Source organism: Tursiops truncatus, chromosome 16 (assembly GCF_011762595.2).
Source record: "Tursiops truncatus isolate mTurTru1 chromosome 16, mTurTru1.mat.Y, whole genome shotgun sequence".
In the NCBI taxonomy this organism is placed as follows: Eukaryota; Metazoa; Chordata; class Mammalia; order Artiodactyla; family Delphinidae; genus Tursiops; species Tursiops truncatus.
In genome coordinates this window covers 29,594,983-29,611,565 of record NC_047049.1, presented here as the reverse complement: position 1 = coordinate 29,611,565, position 16,583 = coordinate 29,594,983, and the positions used below count along the sequence as shown (strand labels likewise).

Below are 16,583 nucleotides of genomic sequence, written 5' to 3'. Positions count from 1 at the left end.
TTCTCCAGGTTTGGGACAGAGAACGGATGAGGGCTGCGAGGGGAGCGGGAGAGAACGGCACACCGTAGGGGTTGAGGCTATTACCTGGTGCGAAGCTGTCAAGCTTTAGCATAATTCAGAGTCACCTTTGGGCCCAGTTGAAACCAGGGCTGCGGGGCCCCACCCCCAGGGGTTCTGATTGGTAGGTCTGGAGGGCGGAGTGGGGTAGGACCTGAGAATTTGCATTTCTAACAATGCTGATGCTGCTAGTCTGGAGCAGGTATGCTAACAGGCCCCAGGTAGGGGTTGTGGGGCTGAGGAAGGAGGAGGTCAGACGTTGTAATAGAACCTGGGGTTAGAAATGTGTATCTGACACGGGTTTACCCGGAGGCAGGGCAGCAGGGAGGTGAAGGCATCTGATTATTTTCAGCCAGCAGGGCTCAATTCCTGCCTTTGCCTGCCGCTTACTGTGGTGACCAAGGCCAAGTAGCTTACTGCTAGAAGCCTTAGTTTCCCTACCTGTAAAATGGGGATAATGATAACATGTACCTCATAGGCTTACTTTGAGGATTCAATGAGATGGTACGTGGAAACCACTTAGCACAGAGCTTGGCACGTGGCCAGTTCAACAAGCGTTAGCGATTATTATATTATTATTGTCTTTGTTATGTTAATGTTATATTCTTAACATTATGACTGCTCTTGTATTTTGCCATACCACACTGCATCCCTGTCTCTCAACTTCCACACCGGCATTGACCTCTCCACAGTTCTCAGGCCTCAGGGGTTGCCAAGGTGGTGGCTGGATGCAGCAAGTAGCCCCTCTCCTGGCGGCAGACCAGCTGTGTGGGCGTTTTCTAGTTCCCTGAGGCTGGGCCTGGGTAGGGAGTGAGCAAGCCACTAAGTGCCCGCCTCCTGTGCTTCTCTTTTTGCACTTCACGTGGCGCCCCCCTCCTGTGGTTAAGTGCGTTGGTGTTCAGATGACCTTGTTAGGACACAGCGAGTCTCTGTGATTAACCTTCAGGCCCTCCCACCAGTGCTGAGAAGATTCCTGCCTTAGCCGAGTGTGGCAGTCCTGGTCCTGAAGGGGTGAGACAGGGAGCCAGGAGGAGACACGGGAAGAGGCCTGGCAGCAGCGCGGCCAGGCCTGGCGCCCCCCAGAACCCCCAGTCCCCGGGGCGGCTCGCTGAGCCGCCTCCCGGTTTCCTCCCACCAGGCAGGGCCAAGTGTGGCTTCACAGCCCGGCCTGGTGCTCTTCCCGGCACCAGCTTGATAAGCAATAGTATTTATACCTGGCACCTGCCTTCTCCCAGGCCTGGAGGCCCCCGCTGTGAAGATCACGCTGAATGCCCAGTCCCCTCAGTGCCACATCAGTCCCCATCTCAGTCCCGAAAGAGTTGGCCCCCTTGTGCCTGTCCCCAGAACGGGGGCCAGAGATGCTCCCATGGAAGCTGGGCAGCAGCTGGGTCCCTGACTTAGTGAGGACTATTTCGTAAAGCCAGGGAGGGGGCGGCAGGGAAGCAGGTGACGGGCGGGATAAATCACCTCCACTCCACGCTCTGGCTCTGGCTGGTTGGCCGGGACGCACGCCCGGGGTGGGGGGGTGGCGCCCCACAGGGCAGATGGCTGCAGCTGCTCCTGCCCTCGCCACTTGGCCTTTCTACCCCGCACTCCGAGTTGAGCACCTGTGTGCCGGGTGGACCAGCCGGGCGGGGAAGGATTGATGGAGCTATGGGTTAACTAAAGTACTTGTCATTCAGGCAACCCTCCACTCACCCACCCACGAGCCACTTTGCTTGTGCCTTCACTTGTTCCATAAGTACTTATGGGGGAGAAGGCCTGATGGTGCAATGCCTGGCACATAGTAGGCACTTCGTAAATAAGAGTTGAATAAACGAATGAATGAGCACAAGGTTCAGAGCTGAGAGAGTCTGATTCATGTCCGAGCCACACCACCAATCTGTTTTGGGTCCTCAGACAGGTCCCTGCTCCAAGCTGGGGCTCAGTGCCCTCCTCTGCCCAATGGACACAACGATGACAGCCCCTGGTTGCTGGAAAGGCCTCGGGGGAGAAAGGATGTGAAAGTATGTTAGCACCTACTACGCGTAAGGCCCTGCGGGAGCGGCTTTGGGCTCTGCCCTCGGGAGCCATGCTCTGTCCGGGGACGTCTGCCTGGGTCTCCCCTCCTGGCCGACACATCGATGTGTGCCCCCCTTCTCCCCAGGCCCCCATGTACCCCTGGACTCACCCTCCTGTCCACGCAGGCCACAGAGCGCCCGGCAAAGAGGCTGGCCACGCCGCGGGCCACGTTGACCTCGTCACTCAGGACGTCTTCCCAGCGGTTATTGCGGAACTTGAACAACTTGTCCGTGTACGTGGCCACCCCTGGAGAGAGGAGGGAAGGGAGGGCTGGTGGCCGGTGCGGCACCTACCGCAGGGGCTGGGGCCACAGGTGAACAGGTCGCGTGCGGCACGGTGAGCGCTTAGGCAGCTGCGACCCCTCTCCTGGGGACATGCAGGGATTCTCAGTTGAGAGAAGAGACTCTGAGGCTTATGAAAATGGTCGGCCCAGCCCTCAGGAACTTGGGAGGCCGTGTGCCCACTCCTGGTGCTGAGCTGACCCTCAACACGGGGTCTTGGGGCCTGGACCTGACCCGGGATCTCGCGGTCTGCACTGCGCTCCTGCCGCGCCACGAGCACTACCCTGGGATTGCCAGTATTTCACGCCCAAACTCAACCAAGGACGTCTCTTTCTCCAGGAGCTGCCGCCCACATTCTCTGCTGAACCACAGGACCTGATCTGGGTCTCAGAAGAAATGGTCCGGGTTGGCGGGTGGGTCTCTAAGTCCAAATCGAGGAAGGGGCTGGAAGTTGAGCTCTGACAGGTGTGTCACCAACACTCCAGGAAAACTGGATGGCAGTGGGGTCGGCACTCCGATGGGGTGAGGGTTTGTGGAGAGGCAATGGGCGCAGCCTGAGGGGAGCAGGTGACGCGGTGGTCGGGAACTCGGGGTTCAGAGTAAACGGGGCTGAGTCTCAGGCTCGGTTCTACCGAGATTCTACTTCTGGGCTCTAGTTGTTGACTTCGGGCAAGTCTGAGCCTCAGTGTCCTTATCTGGAAATGGGGACAATAACAGCTGCATTCCAGCTTAATTCAAGGGGTGAATGAGATGATGCACCTGAAAGAGTTAGCACGGCGCCGCCCATCCCCCAAGGGGTTGGAGGTCGATTATTCCCGTTCATAGACAGGGGGACCCTCTGAGGTGCTTCCGGGACCTCAGCTCTGCACTGCAGGGGTGCGGTGAGAGTGAGTGTGGGGAGAGTGAGTGTAAGAGTGAGTGTGAGGATAAGTGTGTGAAAGTGAGTGTGTGGGAATGCACAGGAGTGAGTGGGTGCGTGAGAGTGAGAATGTGAGTAAAAATGAGTGTGAGTGTGAGATCGAGTGTAAGAACGAGTGTGAGAGTGAGTGGATGAGTGTGAGTGTGTGCGGTGAGGGCTGTGCACAGGAGGCCCCTCAGGTGGCTCTGCCTGGGAGAGGACCAAGGGTGCGCTCTCCGAGTGGCCTCACACAGGCACCTCCTAAGACCCCGGGGACACTCAGGGGCTGGCGTATCGTCTGCGGGGCCTGGAGCTGGCCTTCGGGATGCTCCCCGGACTCCAGGGAGCTGGCACGGGGGCAGAGCTGTGCCACTCTGCCTGGCCCTCCCGGCGGCGCAGAGGAGGAGGGGAAGGCCCTTTCCCAGCAGAGCGGAAGGCAGATCCAGGGGTCCTGCCGGCGTCTATGGGGTGGGGCTTGGGCTGAGGAGCCGCAGCTGGGGTCTGCACAGAGCTGCCTGGCTTGGGAGGGTGGCCCACGGGGGCCGCTGAGGAGCCTGATCTGGACAGAAGCGCAGGTGCCGACTCAGAGGGCCTGAGCCTGTGTCCAGCTCTGACTCCTGTTTGCTCGGGGCCTTGGCCGGTTCCTCATCCTCTCCGCAGCCTCGGTTTCCTCATCTGAGAGTTGGGGGTGACGGCTGTGCCTCCTCCCTCCCAGCATCGCTGTGGGAACCGCAGGGGAAAACTCTGGGGCCCCGGGTCGGCACGCGGGGACTGTCCTCTGGCCGCTCTGTGCCACCCCGGGCTCCCGGGCCCTCGTCGCAATCCCCGGGGACCAGATGTGTCTAGATTGAGATTCTTTTCCTTTCACGTGTCAGAAAGGCAACACAGTGCGTACACCGTTTATTACATAACAGCCCCATCAGGGACCGGGGCAGCACCCTGTAATTAAACACATTAATATTTCTGCAGTGAAATATACAAATAGTCACACTAGGTGGGATAAATATAGCCCGTAAATAGCTCACGTCAGCTCAGGACAGGTTTTGCTACCAATTCACTTTCCCACGAACTTAAAAAAAGCACTTGAGGCTTTCAGAGCGTTCTGGATTTCAGGACTGCGGAAAAGGGACTGTGGACTGAGACTGCCATCCTCATGCCTGTTCCCGAGGCAGTGGCAGCCTTGTCATCGCCTTCTGACGCCTGGGGGGCCTCCGAGGACGGCACTGCAGGCTTCCGGGTGCCCAGCTTTCACAACAGCGAGCAACCTTGCCCTTCTCTGTCAAACCAGGGCCTCTTTAGACAGTACCTCCAGCTCGTCTAGTCCCACCTGAAATCCTGAGGTTAAACTCTACCAAAGCTTAGCCTAGGTGAGAAAGCAGCTGCGGGCAGCTGGGCTCTGCAGAGCTCTGATGGGCACCTCTGCATTCAGCGGGAGAAATTTCTCAAGCTGCTAAGTTCCTGCCTCAGCTAGACAAGAGGAAAAAACGAGCCCAGGGTGACTCTATACCCCTCTCTTTGCCTCATCACCCCCAATTCCCCCTGCCCACATTTCCCAGCATTTCCTAAAGTGTGCTTTGTGGAACCCTGGTCTCTGCCAGCTGCCTGGAGAAAAGATTTCGTGAGCGTCTGTGTTCAGGAAAGACTGCACCTTCCATCCACCCTTGGAGATTCTCAGTGGACATCAGTCTATCGAAACTTTGAAAAGTCCTGCAATAAATCACGGGCTTAATTTGACCTGAGCCAGCCTTTCCCAAACACACTCGGCCATGGAACCCCTTTTTGCAGCTCACCTGTCAGCATCCGGCAGAACTAGCCTTGTTCTTAGCAAACTGCTGCGCGGGGGTGTTGACTTCGGGCCACGTTCTGGGCTTTGTGGCCAGAGGGGTTAGGGCGCCACGTACTGTTAGCCTCTTCCCCCCTTCCAGCCTCCTGACTTCTGAGCTGACCAGGGACGCCCAGAAGAATAAACTAAGGTAGAATGTGCAGCAGTGATGCACAGCCTTGTAGATCATAAATGGGAACGGCAAAATCAATGGCAGCCCTTCTGCAGGCAGAGGCCTGGAGGCCTGGGCGACAGGAGGGATGGGAGCCTGTGATTTAGGAAGAGCAAACGCTCTGGCAGCTGCAACCTGGGTAATTAGGTGTGTCAGGAAGACAGATAAACAGTGAGCTGTGTGGGTCGATGGCACTGGCAATAAACACCCAGCACTGGCCCCTGGCCCATGTCAGCGTGTAATCCCACCTTCTGGCTCCTTGTAGCTGCACTCTGCCCTGGGGCCCCTCACTGAGTCGGGGGCAGCAGCTCGGGAAGAAGAGAGGCTGTTAGTTGTAGGAGAGAGGGGCTCTCCCGAGTCCCTGGGGGTGACTCCTACAGCCCGGAGGCCTGGGAGAAACAGGGCATTCAAGGGCAGGGTAGGGGGCTCTGGAGGTCACGGCCCCTCTGAAAGGCACATCTGAGGACTTCCATTCCCACCCAGACTTTGGCCTGTTGGCATTAAGGGAGCATTGAAGGTCTCAGAGCTCAGTGGAACCAGCAGTTGTCGCCAGGTGGCCAGTTGAGAAGGCCAAGTGGAGGAGGCTCAGGGGCCCACCACTCCCTGCTGGGTGCTGGGGGAGGCCTCATGGAAGTAGGAGTCTCAGTCCCTCACTCAGGGCACTAATAGTTCATTTGATGACAGGAGGGATAGGCAGAGGCGATGCCATGGGACTGCGGTAAAACTAATACTACTTCACATTCCTACGGAGCTTTCTACGTGCCAGGCGCTTCACACACATTCACTCACTAACCCTCGCCACAAGCCCACAAGGTAGGTACTATTTTCAGGACCAATTTACAGATGAAGGACCTGAGGCACAAGAGGCAAGGGGACTTGCCTATGATCCCCCAACTAGCAGAGCCCCGCAGAGACAACAGGACAGTACACCACGGAGATGCTGTGAAATCAGGCCACAGTGATCAGGGAGGGCTTCGTGACAGAGGAGGCACCTGAACCAAAGCATCAGAGTAACAACAGCACGGCTCCAGCGTGCAGAGCACTTAGGATAACCAGGCTCTGCGTGAAGCACTTCTTGTTTTTTTACAATCATCATCTTGCCTAAACCCCTCAGGCACCTTGAAAAGTGGTGTAGCCCCATTTCACAGATGGAGAAATTGAGGGGCAGAGAGTTTCAGTTGCCCAAGAGCCAGTGGGTGGTGGAGACAGAGTCAAACCCAGGTCTTTCTGACTCCAAAGCCTGTGCTTCTGAGCACTCACTCCACTGCCCGTTAGGCAGAGGGGAGGGGCGGTGCTAAGGCCAGGCGGGGAAGCATCGGCAAGGGCACAGAGGGGACACTGAGTTTGCCTAGAGGGGAGGGTTTGTGCAGGTGCAGGAGGGACAGCATGGCAGGCCAGGACATAGCCGCTAATCCAGCACTGAGGGTGAAGGAGCCATGGGTGGTTTCTGATCTGGGGAAGACAGTGTTTCTGGAAGATTCACCTGGCAGTGGAGTGAGGTGTGGGCTAACAGTGGGGAAAATGAAGTGGGGAGGCTGCTTCTGGAGTAGCTCAGGCACGATCCCGGGTGATGCTACAGGGAAAGTGGGGAAGAAGCTCTGGGTGCAGGAGGCTGGAGAAGGAGGGGCGGGAGGGCGTGGCTCGGTCTGGCGGATCAGAGCCAGTCCACAGTGCGGGGTTAGTGATGGAAGCAGGGACACTGGGCCAGCCGAGGGTGGAAGCAGGAGCTTGGCCTTTGAGGGGATCATAAGGTCGCCGAGAAGGCATGCCCAAGGGCTCGCTGGCCATGAGGGATGGCGGGTTGCAGAGCAGTGAGGCTGGAGCTGGGGCGGAAGGGAAAGACCAGTCTTTCTTCCTTCTCAATCTTTCTTCTTCCACCCCAGGGAGAAGAGAGAAATCCGATGAACCTCTGCCGAGTGCATCACCCACATTAGCTCAGTTGGTCCTCTCCACAGTCGCATCAGGAAGACAGATTCTTTGTTTTACAGAGAGAAATTGGGCTCAGAGGATTGAACCGTTTACCTAATGCACAGCTGTTGTTAAGTGGCAATGCCGAGCCTCCAACTAGGGTCTGACTGCAAAGCCCCCCACCACATATTAAAGAGCTGGGCAGACTATGGAGAACAGTATGGAGATTCCTTAAAAAACTAAAAATAGAGCTACCATATGACCTAGCAATCCCACTCCTGGGCATATATCCAGACAAAACCATAATTCGAAAGGATGCATGCACTCTGATGTTCACTGCAGCTCTAGTTACAAAAGCCAGGACATGGAAGCAACCTAGTCCATAGACAGAGGAATGGATACAGAAGATGTAGTACATATACACAATGGAACATTACTCAGCCATAAAAAGGAATGAAATAATGCCATTTGCAGAGACATGGATGGACCTAGAGATTGTCATACAGAGTGAAGTAAGTCAGAAAGAGACAAATATCATATAATATCGCTTATATGTGGAATCTGGAAAAATGGCACAGATGAACTTATTTGCAAAGCAGAAATAGAGACACAGATGTAGAGAACAAACTTATGGTTACCAAAGGGGGAAGGGGGTGTGTGGGATGAATTGGGAGATTGGGATTGACATATATACACTACTATGTATAAAATAGATAACTAATGAGAACACACTATATAGCAGAGGGAACTCTACTCAATGCTCTGTGGTGACCTAAATGGGAAGACAGTCTAAAAAAGAGGGGATATATGTATATGTATAACTGATTCACTTTGCTGCACAGCAGACACTAAAAGTAAGTAAATAAATAGCTGGGCGGGGGCTGGTGGAGGGCAGTCCTGGCTCCCGAGGAACCGCATTTTTTGTTAGGACCGAGGAAATGGATTTCAGGGCTCCATGCTCTTTTTTTTTTTTTTTTTCGCGGTACGCGGGCCTCTCACTGTTGTGGCCTCTCCCGTTGCGGAGCACAGGCTCCGGACGCGCAGGCTCAGCGGCCATGGCTCACGGGCCTAGCCGCTCCGCGGCATGTGGGATCTTCCCAGACCGGGGCACGAACCCGCGTCCCCTGCATCGGCAGGCGGACTCTCAACCACTGCGCCACCAGGGAAGCCCTCCATGCTCTTTATGATGCTGCTTTGACAGCCTCATCCCATCCTTGCTTCTTCTGGGGCCACGTGGGAATGAGGCACAGTGGGGATGGGGGCGGGGAGCCTGAGCAGTTCATGCGCTCGTCTCCCCAAATGGGATCATGCTGGGGGAGCCGAAAATCTGGGCCTTGTGTCCAAGGGAAACACGGCTGGAGATCAGGGACCCTAGGATCCATTTTAGGGCTTAGAGGATCCTAGGAAAAGAGGGTGGAGCCTCAGGGTTAGTGCATGTCAGGCTTTACCAGGCACAGGAAGTCCTGGCCATCCTGGTAAAATGCAGATTCTGGTCTAGTCAGTCTGGGGTGGGGCCTGAGATTCTGCAAATTTATGAGCTTCCAGCTGTTGCCAGTGCTGGGCTGCGAAAGCTGCTTTGAGAAGCGAGGTGTAGAGCATCTGGGTGCAGCAGGACTGGGCCTGAGTGAAGAGCTGTGGACAGTGGGTGACCTCTCAAGGCAGACTCATTTGCTGTGGGGGGCAGAAGAGCCTGGAAGTGCAAGGCGCCCCCGATTTCCGTTCTTCTCTCTGGCACAGTGACTGAAGCCTCCTCTCTGAGAGGTTACAGAAGCCCTGCTGAAGGCCTAAGTATAATATGGAGCTCAGAAGCCATCCGAGAAAAGAGTCATAAATCCAAGTTCATAAAAGGAAAAATGTTCTGCACTGCAAAACCCACCATGAGCGAAGACAAAAGAAAAATGACAAACAAGAGGAAACTATATGCAACTTGTATGACAGACAGAGGGCTGGTTTCCCTAATTTATAAAGAGGTGTTACAAATCAGTACGAAGAAGGCTGACAATCAATAGAAAAAAGAGACTCAAATATAAAGAAATATGTTCAGCCTCGCTCATTTTAAGAAAAATTAAAACTACACTTAGATCCCAATTTTTTTCCTATTAGATTAGCAAATATTTTAAAAAATGATGACATGTATTGGTGACACTATTGGGGTGGGAAAGGCTCACTGGTATCAGGGCTGATAGGGGTGTAATTAGGACTGTCCCTTTGAAGGACATGCCATGCCTATCAAAACTACCCCTGTATATTCCTCTGATGCAGCAATTCCATTTCTATGAACTTACCTTACAGATACAGCTGGAATTGTGGAGAATGGCATGTTGTACAAGCTTATTCATTCGGTGGCACTGTTTGCAAGCAATCTAACTATTCGTCAACAGAGGCCAATTCAACAAATGGCAAATCTATACAACGGAGTACTATACAGCCATAAAAAGAATGAGAAAGCTCTCTGTGTGCTGCTGTGAAATACTGTCCAAAGCTGATTGTCAAACAAAAAAGTAAGGGGCAGTACTGTGAACAGAGCGTGCTGCTATCTGTGTAGAAAGGGAGGGAGGTATGTGTAGATTGAAGATGGCGGAGGGTCAGTGACCATCCTGCTGAACTGAATGAGTTAATAGATAAGGTAGGGTGTGGGGCCCACAGTCCACAGTGACCCATTCAGCACCACACTCCTACTACCCCAGGCCAGGTCACGCGGGCAGGAGAGCTCAGGGCCACGCGGAGCAGCAGCTGGAGTAGCCAGCGCAGGAACTCTGAGGGATGGGCTCTGGGCAGGAGCTGCAGCAGGTCCTGGGCTCCTGGATGTGGAGGGGGTGTTGGAGTGGGCCTCTTGTCCGTCTGTCCTGCACACACCCCTACCTGGTTTTTTACAGAGTAGTGTTGCCTGAAACACATTGGCTAGTACTCTTCCAGGTCAGTTAAGCTGTACGCTGCTTTCCTGCTCCAGGCCTCTCGGGATTGTGGTCGGTCTTCCTCTGTTCCCTCCCTCTTACTACTTTCCAGTTCTTAACCCTTGAGCTGTGCCTACCTGATACCCTCATCTGTGTGGTGTCTTATTTACATGATGGTCCTTTTCTCTTTCTGCTCCAAGAGTCTCTCTCTTCAGGCGGCCAGGAGGGAGGCCTGTGGCCCCTCCATCCAGGACGTTTCTAAAGTCTCTGCCTTTCTTCAAGCCACAGAATTATGACAGCCGTAGCTTAGAGAGCATGGATTAGGTCCTAGACACCATAATAAGTACTTTTCATTCATTATCTCAGCTGTTCATTCAAATATATATATTAAATGTTTATGGGCTTCCCTGGTGGTGCAGTGGTTAAGACTCCGCCTGCCAATGCAGGGGACATGGGTTCAAGCCCTGGTCGGGGAAGATCCCACATGTCGCGTAGCAACTAAGCCTGTGAGCCACAACTACTGAGCCCGCGAGCCACAACTACTGAGCCCGCGTGCCACAACTACTGAAGCCCGCGTGCCTAGAGCCTATGCTCCGCAATAAGAGAAGCCACCGCAATGAGAAGCCCACGCACCGCAACGAAGCCCCCACTCGCTGCAACTAGAGAAAGCCCGCGCGCAGCAACGAAGACCCAACACAGCCAAAATAAATAAATAAATAAAAATTTAAAAAAATGTTTACTAAGTGACATAAGTATTTCTTTGGTCCTAGAGATACAACAGAAAACAAGACAAAGTTTCTGTCCCCATGGTGTTTAGCAGAAGAGTAGAAGAGATGAACAACAAACAAATATATAACATATTTTCAGACAGCAGTAAGTGCTCTGAAGAGAAATAAAGCAAGTTAAGGGCGTAGGGAGTGATAGGGTACAGTCTTAAGGCTTTCAGGGAAGACCTCATCTGAGAAAGGGCCTGAATGAAGGGAAGGAGTGAGCCTTGAGAACAACGGTGGGAAAAGCATTTTAGGCGGAGGGAACAGCAAGTCAAAGGCCTCGGGTAGGAAAGCGGCGAGCAAGAGGAAGAGTGGAGGAAACGGAGCCAGAAGGGCGACTGGCTCACAGCCGGAGGGGTGTGGTGGGTGACGGTAAAGACTTTGGATACAGTCTGTGGGGCTACAGGAGGGAGTTGAACTTATGAAGTTGATATGATTTTCCTGTACTACATACAGGTGAAGGGGTTGAGACCGAGAGAGGTCAAGCATCTTGCCCAAGGTCACCCATTAGGTGAGGGGCACGTCCCAGGTTTGTACAGACTGACTCCCACGGGACACTGCCAGGACGCAGGACCCCAGTGCTGACATCCTAAAAGCTGGCTGAGGGACAGGGTGGGTCCGTCCTTCCAGAGGTCTCTCCAACGCTTGGGCACAGGCTAAAGCAGCCCCCAGTCATAAGCCATGGGCAGGTGTGGGCTGGCTGGGGCTCCTGGAGAGGATCGCCAGTTCCTCATTGTGGGCAGGGTGGCAATGGCTGAGCGTCATGCCAGCTGGACCCAGGGAAGTGCTGACCTGACACAAATGGCTCCACACCCCACCCACTGTCGATGAATCAATCGAATCACTCAACTGAAAGATTAACTCAAACCCACAGACATCCCTCAAACCCACAGACGGTCACTGGGAGGTGCACGCCTGGGGCCGAGGCTGGGGGGCAGTGTCACCCTTACCCCAGCTCTGGGGGCCGAGCGCCAGCCTCTCCCAGAGGAACCTTCCTGGGGGCTCCATTTGCCTGCCTCTTCTTGTCTTCCCTCTGTTGTTAAACCTTCTCTCAGGCCAAATGCTTGTGCCTGTTCTTCCGGATTTATTTATCAAGTTTTAATTGTACTCTTAGGATGTTCAAGTTCTGGCTGGGCCAGAGGGAGGCACAAAATAACCAATACATGGACTTTGCCCTTGAGGAACTTAGTGGCTAGGAGACTGGAGTCAGATTCCTAGAGAAATATAAGACTGCACTGGAGAGACAGGGCAGGATTTTTGTCTGTTACATTCACTGGGGCATCATCAGTGCCTAGAACAGTGCCTGGCATACGGTAGGTGCTCAGTAAATACTTACTCAATGAGTGAATACATTAGTGAGTAAATGGGGTGATGGTGAGGCTGAGCATGGAACCAACACGACTCTGGGGTATTGCTGTCAACCTCGACTGCACGAGGGAATCACCTGGAAAGCTTTCCAATCTGATAACTGGGTCCCGCCCCCAGAGGTTCAGATTGGACTGGAATGGGATGCTCCTTGGGAACTGGGCACGTTAAAGCTCCTCAGGAGATCCTAGTGTGCAGCCTGGGCTGAGCACCGCTGCTCGAGGATTCCCGATGAAATGCTCTAAGAGCGTGGGAGGGCAGCCGCTTCAAGACACCTGACGGTCGGGTCCCAGCCCTGGTGCTCCGCACTCAGTGAGTAGAAGAGTCTGTCCCCTTCCTCTGGCACAGTGCCTGCTGAGCCCACGTTAAACACCTCCTTCCACAGTTCTCCCCATTTCTGCGTCCCTCCAGCATCTTCCTGGGCACTCACTCCTTCCACAGCCGTCCCTTGCTGCTGTTCCCCTCCTGACCTTGCCCCACATTAAAGGTTGATCAGCCCATCAATTAATTGTGTCCTAATCCAATCTTGGCTTGGCTGGAGAGAGGGCAGTAAATCCAGCTGGGTAATCATGTCCTGATATTTGTGTAGGGATAATTACTATCTCTCAGGCCTCACTTGGTGGCAAGATGAGATGAAAACCCATAAAACACCACTTGGGGCTGTGGCTCATTGTTTCTCGGCTGCACAAAGCTGGCTGTCAGCCAGTCAGCTCCGCCTGCCCCTGCCCCTGGCACCAGCCCCAACCCCTTCCCTCGCCATTCATGCACATGGCAGGGCTCAACAGCAGGGGCAGTCTGGGGCTGGATCCTGGCTTGGGCTCAGCAACCAGCAGGGGCAGCATTATGGGCCCAGGGTAAAGCCAGTGTGTGTGTGTGTGTGTGTGTGTGTGTGTGTGTGTGTGTGTGTGTGTGTGTGTGTGTGTGTGTGTGTGTGTGTGTGTGTGTGTGTGTGTGTGTGTGCAAAGGGGCACTGGGCCCTGCATCCTTCAGGAGGAAGCCATGGCCTGGGACTTCCCTGCAGATGTTATGGCCCCAAGGGAGTAGACTTCCACCTGCAGCCCCAAGAACACAGTCCCCCAACTCATGAAACACTGAGCACCAACCATGACCCTGGCTCTCCACTAGGCCCCGAGGGCGTCGGATTGAGTAAAGCCACAGAGTGTGTTGATTAAAAGGATGGATCTGGAGTCAAACACTTGGGTTTGAATCCTGGGACTTACAAGTTGTGTGGCCTTGGGCAAGTCATATGACCTCACTGTGCCTCAGTTTCCTCAACTATAAAGTGGGCCACACCAGTACCCACCTAACTGAGCTATTGTGAGACTTAAATGAGGTGATGAATACAAAGTGCTCAGGTCGTGGCCCGGCACACAGTAGGTGCTACTTAAGTATTAGTTGTTATCGTTACTCTTGCTATCATGTAGCCTCTGGGTATCAGTTTCTCTCAGCCATTCCTTGGTGTGTAGGACCTCACACTCAAAGTGTGGTCCCTAGACAAGCAGCAGCATCACAGCCTGAGAGCATGTTAGCAATGCAGGATCTCAGGGCCTAGCCAGGCCTGCTGAGTCAGAACCCGCATTTACACAAGAGCCGAAGTGACTGGGATGGCACTCTGGGCCAGGACAGGCCCCAGATCTGTCTTCCACCAAGTTGTACCCCCAGCACCTACCGCCTCTGGTCTGGCGTGCTGTAGGTGCTCTGCAGGAATGTGGGGTGAAAAAATGAGCTCAGCTGAAAGCTATGGGGGCCTTTGAAGGATTTCAAAGCATTTTAGAAAGTTCCCTAGAAGCAGCACGGAGGGCTATGCCAGGGAGTCGTCTGCGAGCTACGGGAGTGAGAAGCGCTGAGTGGCTGAGCCACCGAGTCGGGGAGAAGGGAGGAGGGGTCAGTTAGGAGGACCGGGCTGCCGCTCGGAACGGGAGGTGAGGAGGACGTAAAGTCCGAGGGAGGGGACAGGTCTTCTGCTCAAGGCCTCCCTCTCCAGGGGCTGGGAGGTGAGAAACAGCTTCATGTGTAAGAGAAGAACGGAGCCTCCTGGGGCTGTCTCTGTTGGAATGGAGTGAGGTCCTGGGGAAGCCGGGGACAGTAACCTAGTGCCGGGAGGAAGAAGGTGGGGGCCAGGGGAGGCCCAAGGCCCCCAGCCCTTACCGGAGAAGGCATTATTGGTGTTGAGGAAGTAGATCTCCTCACGGCCATCCCCGTCGATGTCGCAGGCTGTGACCCCGATGGCGTTGCCCTGCCGGTCCCGCAGCGCGTAGTAGGGGGAGCTGCGCTCGTCCACCGCGATGTTCACCAGCCGCTTCTGGGCCCGGTCGTACTTCAGAACCAGGTTGGGTCCATTGTACCTGGAGGAGGAAGGGGGAGGGGACGTTGCGGGGAGGAGCTGGGCCCACCTGGCTCTATCCGACCAGAGCAGTGGGCTCAGAGTCTTCCCGGACAGGTCTATGTGGGGACAAATCAGGCCCGGAACGTTCCTGGGGAGCTGCTGTATTCCTGGGGAACCCTTGGCAGCCTTGCCTTGGGGTCCCCGGGTATTTGACGAGTGTCCCTGAATCAGATGTGCACCGAAGCAAAGTGAGAGTCAGCAGGTCCCACGTGGGATGCAAACAAGGAGCAGGGTGGTGGAGGGCAGTGGGCAGTCAGTGATAAGCCCCTTACCACAGGCTTTGCTGAAATAAACCCCCTGACATTTATCTTGCTCATTTCAATGTAAAAGGCACTTTCATATTTATGATCTCATTTATTTAAATTTAGCAACAATCAAGTGAGGTAGGCATGGAGTCTGCATTATTAACCCATTTTGCAGGTGAGGCAACTGATGAACTTCATCAGGGAAAGTGAGGCTCAGAGAGGTTGAGTGCCCTTCTCAAGGTAACGCAGCTAGTAAGCATCAGGTGCTGGAACTCAAACCCAGGCCCTCTCTGCTAACCCAAGGGACCTGGAGTGAATTCTGGAAGCACAGAAGGCTTTGTCATTGAGGTCTGGAATGACTCTCTCTTGACAGAAAGTCCCAGCATTTAAACAGTAGGATGAAACTGGCATCCCAGACAGGAGATTACAAATGCATCTAAAGCCATCAGGTGGACCTGCTGGATCGCTTTGTCCGAGGCACTGGAAGGAAAACACTACAGACCTCCTCAGTCCTCACCTCTCTTCGTCTGACTCTCCTGCAACCACGCGACCTCCCTGACGCTTGCTCTTGCCTCAGAGATTCGCACTTGCTGTTCCCTCCACCCAGGATACTTTTCTTCCAGGTACCCACATGGCTGTCTCCCTCCTTCATGTCCTTCAGGCCCTCACGCAATCTTCCCTTCTCTGAGAGGCCTTCCTGCCCACATTCCTGAAACCTGCAACCACCGTCACCCCGTACCCTTGCCCCTCACCCATGCTCTCTTTCCCACGGCTTTTTACCACCGGTTGACCGGTCTCTAGCTTCCCATTTAGCTCTTCCTTCTCTGTCTGGTCCTGCTAGAATGTCAGCTCCACAAGGGCAGAACTTTTTGTCTGTTTTGTCCCCCAGGACCTAGCACAATGCCTGGCACACAATAGGTGCTCAGTAAATCCTTGCTGACTGATTGAATGAGTGGATCCTCAGAGCCCATGTCTGAGTCATAAGGGCTTAGGTGTCCCGTGGTCGATTTCTTCCCATTGCCTTCCCATGTGGAGAAAGTGGTGTGTCCAAGGTCACCCCAGGCAGCACAGCCAGGAATGTCTGGACTCCTCCCTCCTCCTGGAACACCTGTCAGGCTCTCCAAAGGAACCTGGCCACCCCCCATCCATTAGTCCCCGGGCTACTGCCTTTGTTTGAACCTGAGCGTGTACATCCCGAGTGAAGTTCAGCTGCCAGCCTCTGGACGGTCCCCAGCCGAAAACACTGTGGGGAGGGAGGAAAGAACCCTCCAAGGTCTTTGAGAGAAATCACTTCTTGCTTTCCTGAAACAGAACCAATTTAGCCCTTTGTCACCAAGATGCAGAGCCAGTGAAGTCTGGGGGATGCTGAGTGACTGGCCACGCGCCTTCTGGCAGCCACAGTGTGCGGAAGGGGAGACGGAGCTTACTGGGGGCTGAGTCAGCGCTCGGTAACGGGAGGTTGCGCCTCAGACACCGTGACAAAGAGCGTCTGAGGGCTGTGCATTGAGGGCGCGGCATGACCTATGGGACGTGTCTAGGCGGCAGAGATGGAACACTTGGGTTCCAGCACCGTCAGCAGCTGGCTCCAGCCCCCAGGGGCAGGAAGGGCCTCGTGGGTGCTAAACCCTGAGCCTCAAAGCCTCCAGGTCTTCTGTTTACTACCACTGCTGCTCCTCACAAGATAGTACAGTTCTGCGGCGCTAGGCCTTGCTAAAAGCACTTTC

At 54.5% G+C, this 16,583-nt stretch overlaps 1 protein-coding gene across 6 annotated transcripts in view; it reads right to left on the bottom strand.

Annotated features, from left to right (window-relative positions):
* The window catches only part of CRTAC1 (cartilage acidic protein 1), a 156,102-nt gene that overhangs the window by 58,398 nt on the left and 81,121 nt on the right, over positions 1 to 16,583 (bottom strand). For all 6 annotated transcript variants that reach the window (XM_033841951.2, XM_073794103.1, XM_073794102.1 and 3 more), the window contains exons 3-4: positions 14,377 to 14,573; positions 2,228 to 2,364 (exon numbers count right to left, since the gene is read on the bottom strand). In XM_033841951.2, the coding sequence (XP_033697842.1) occupies positions 2,228 to 2,364; positions 14,377 to 14,573 (334 nt within the window). The remainder of the gene's footprint in view (positions 1 to 2,227; positions 2,365 to 14,376; positions 14,574 to 16,583) is intronic.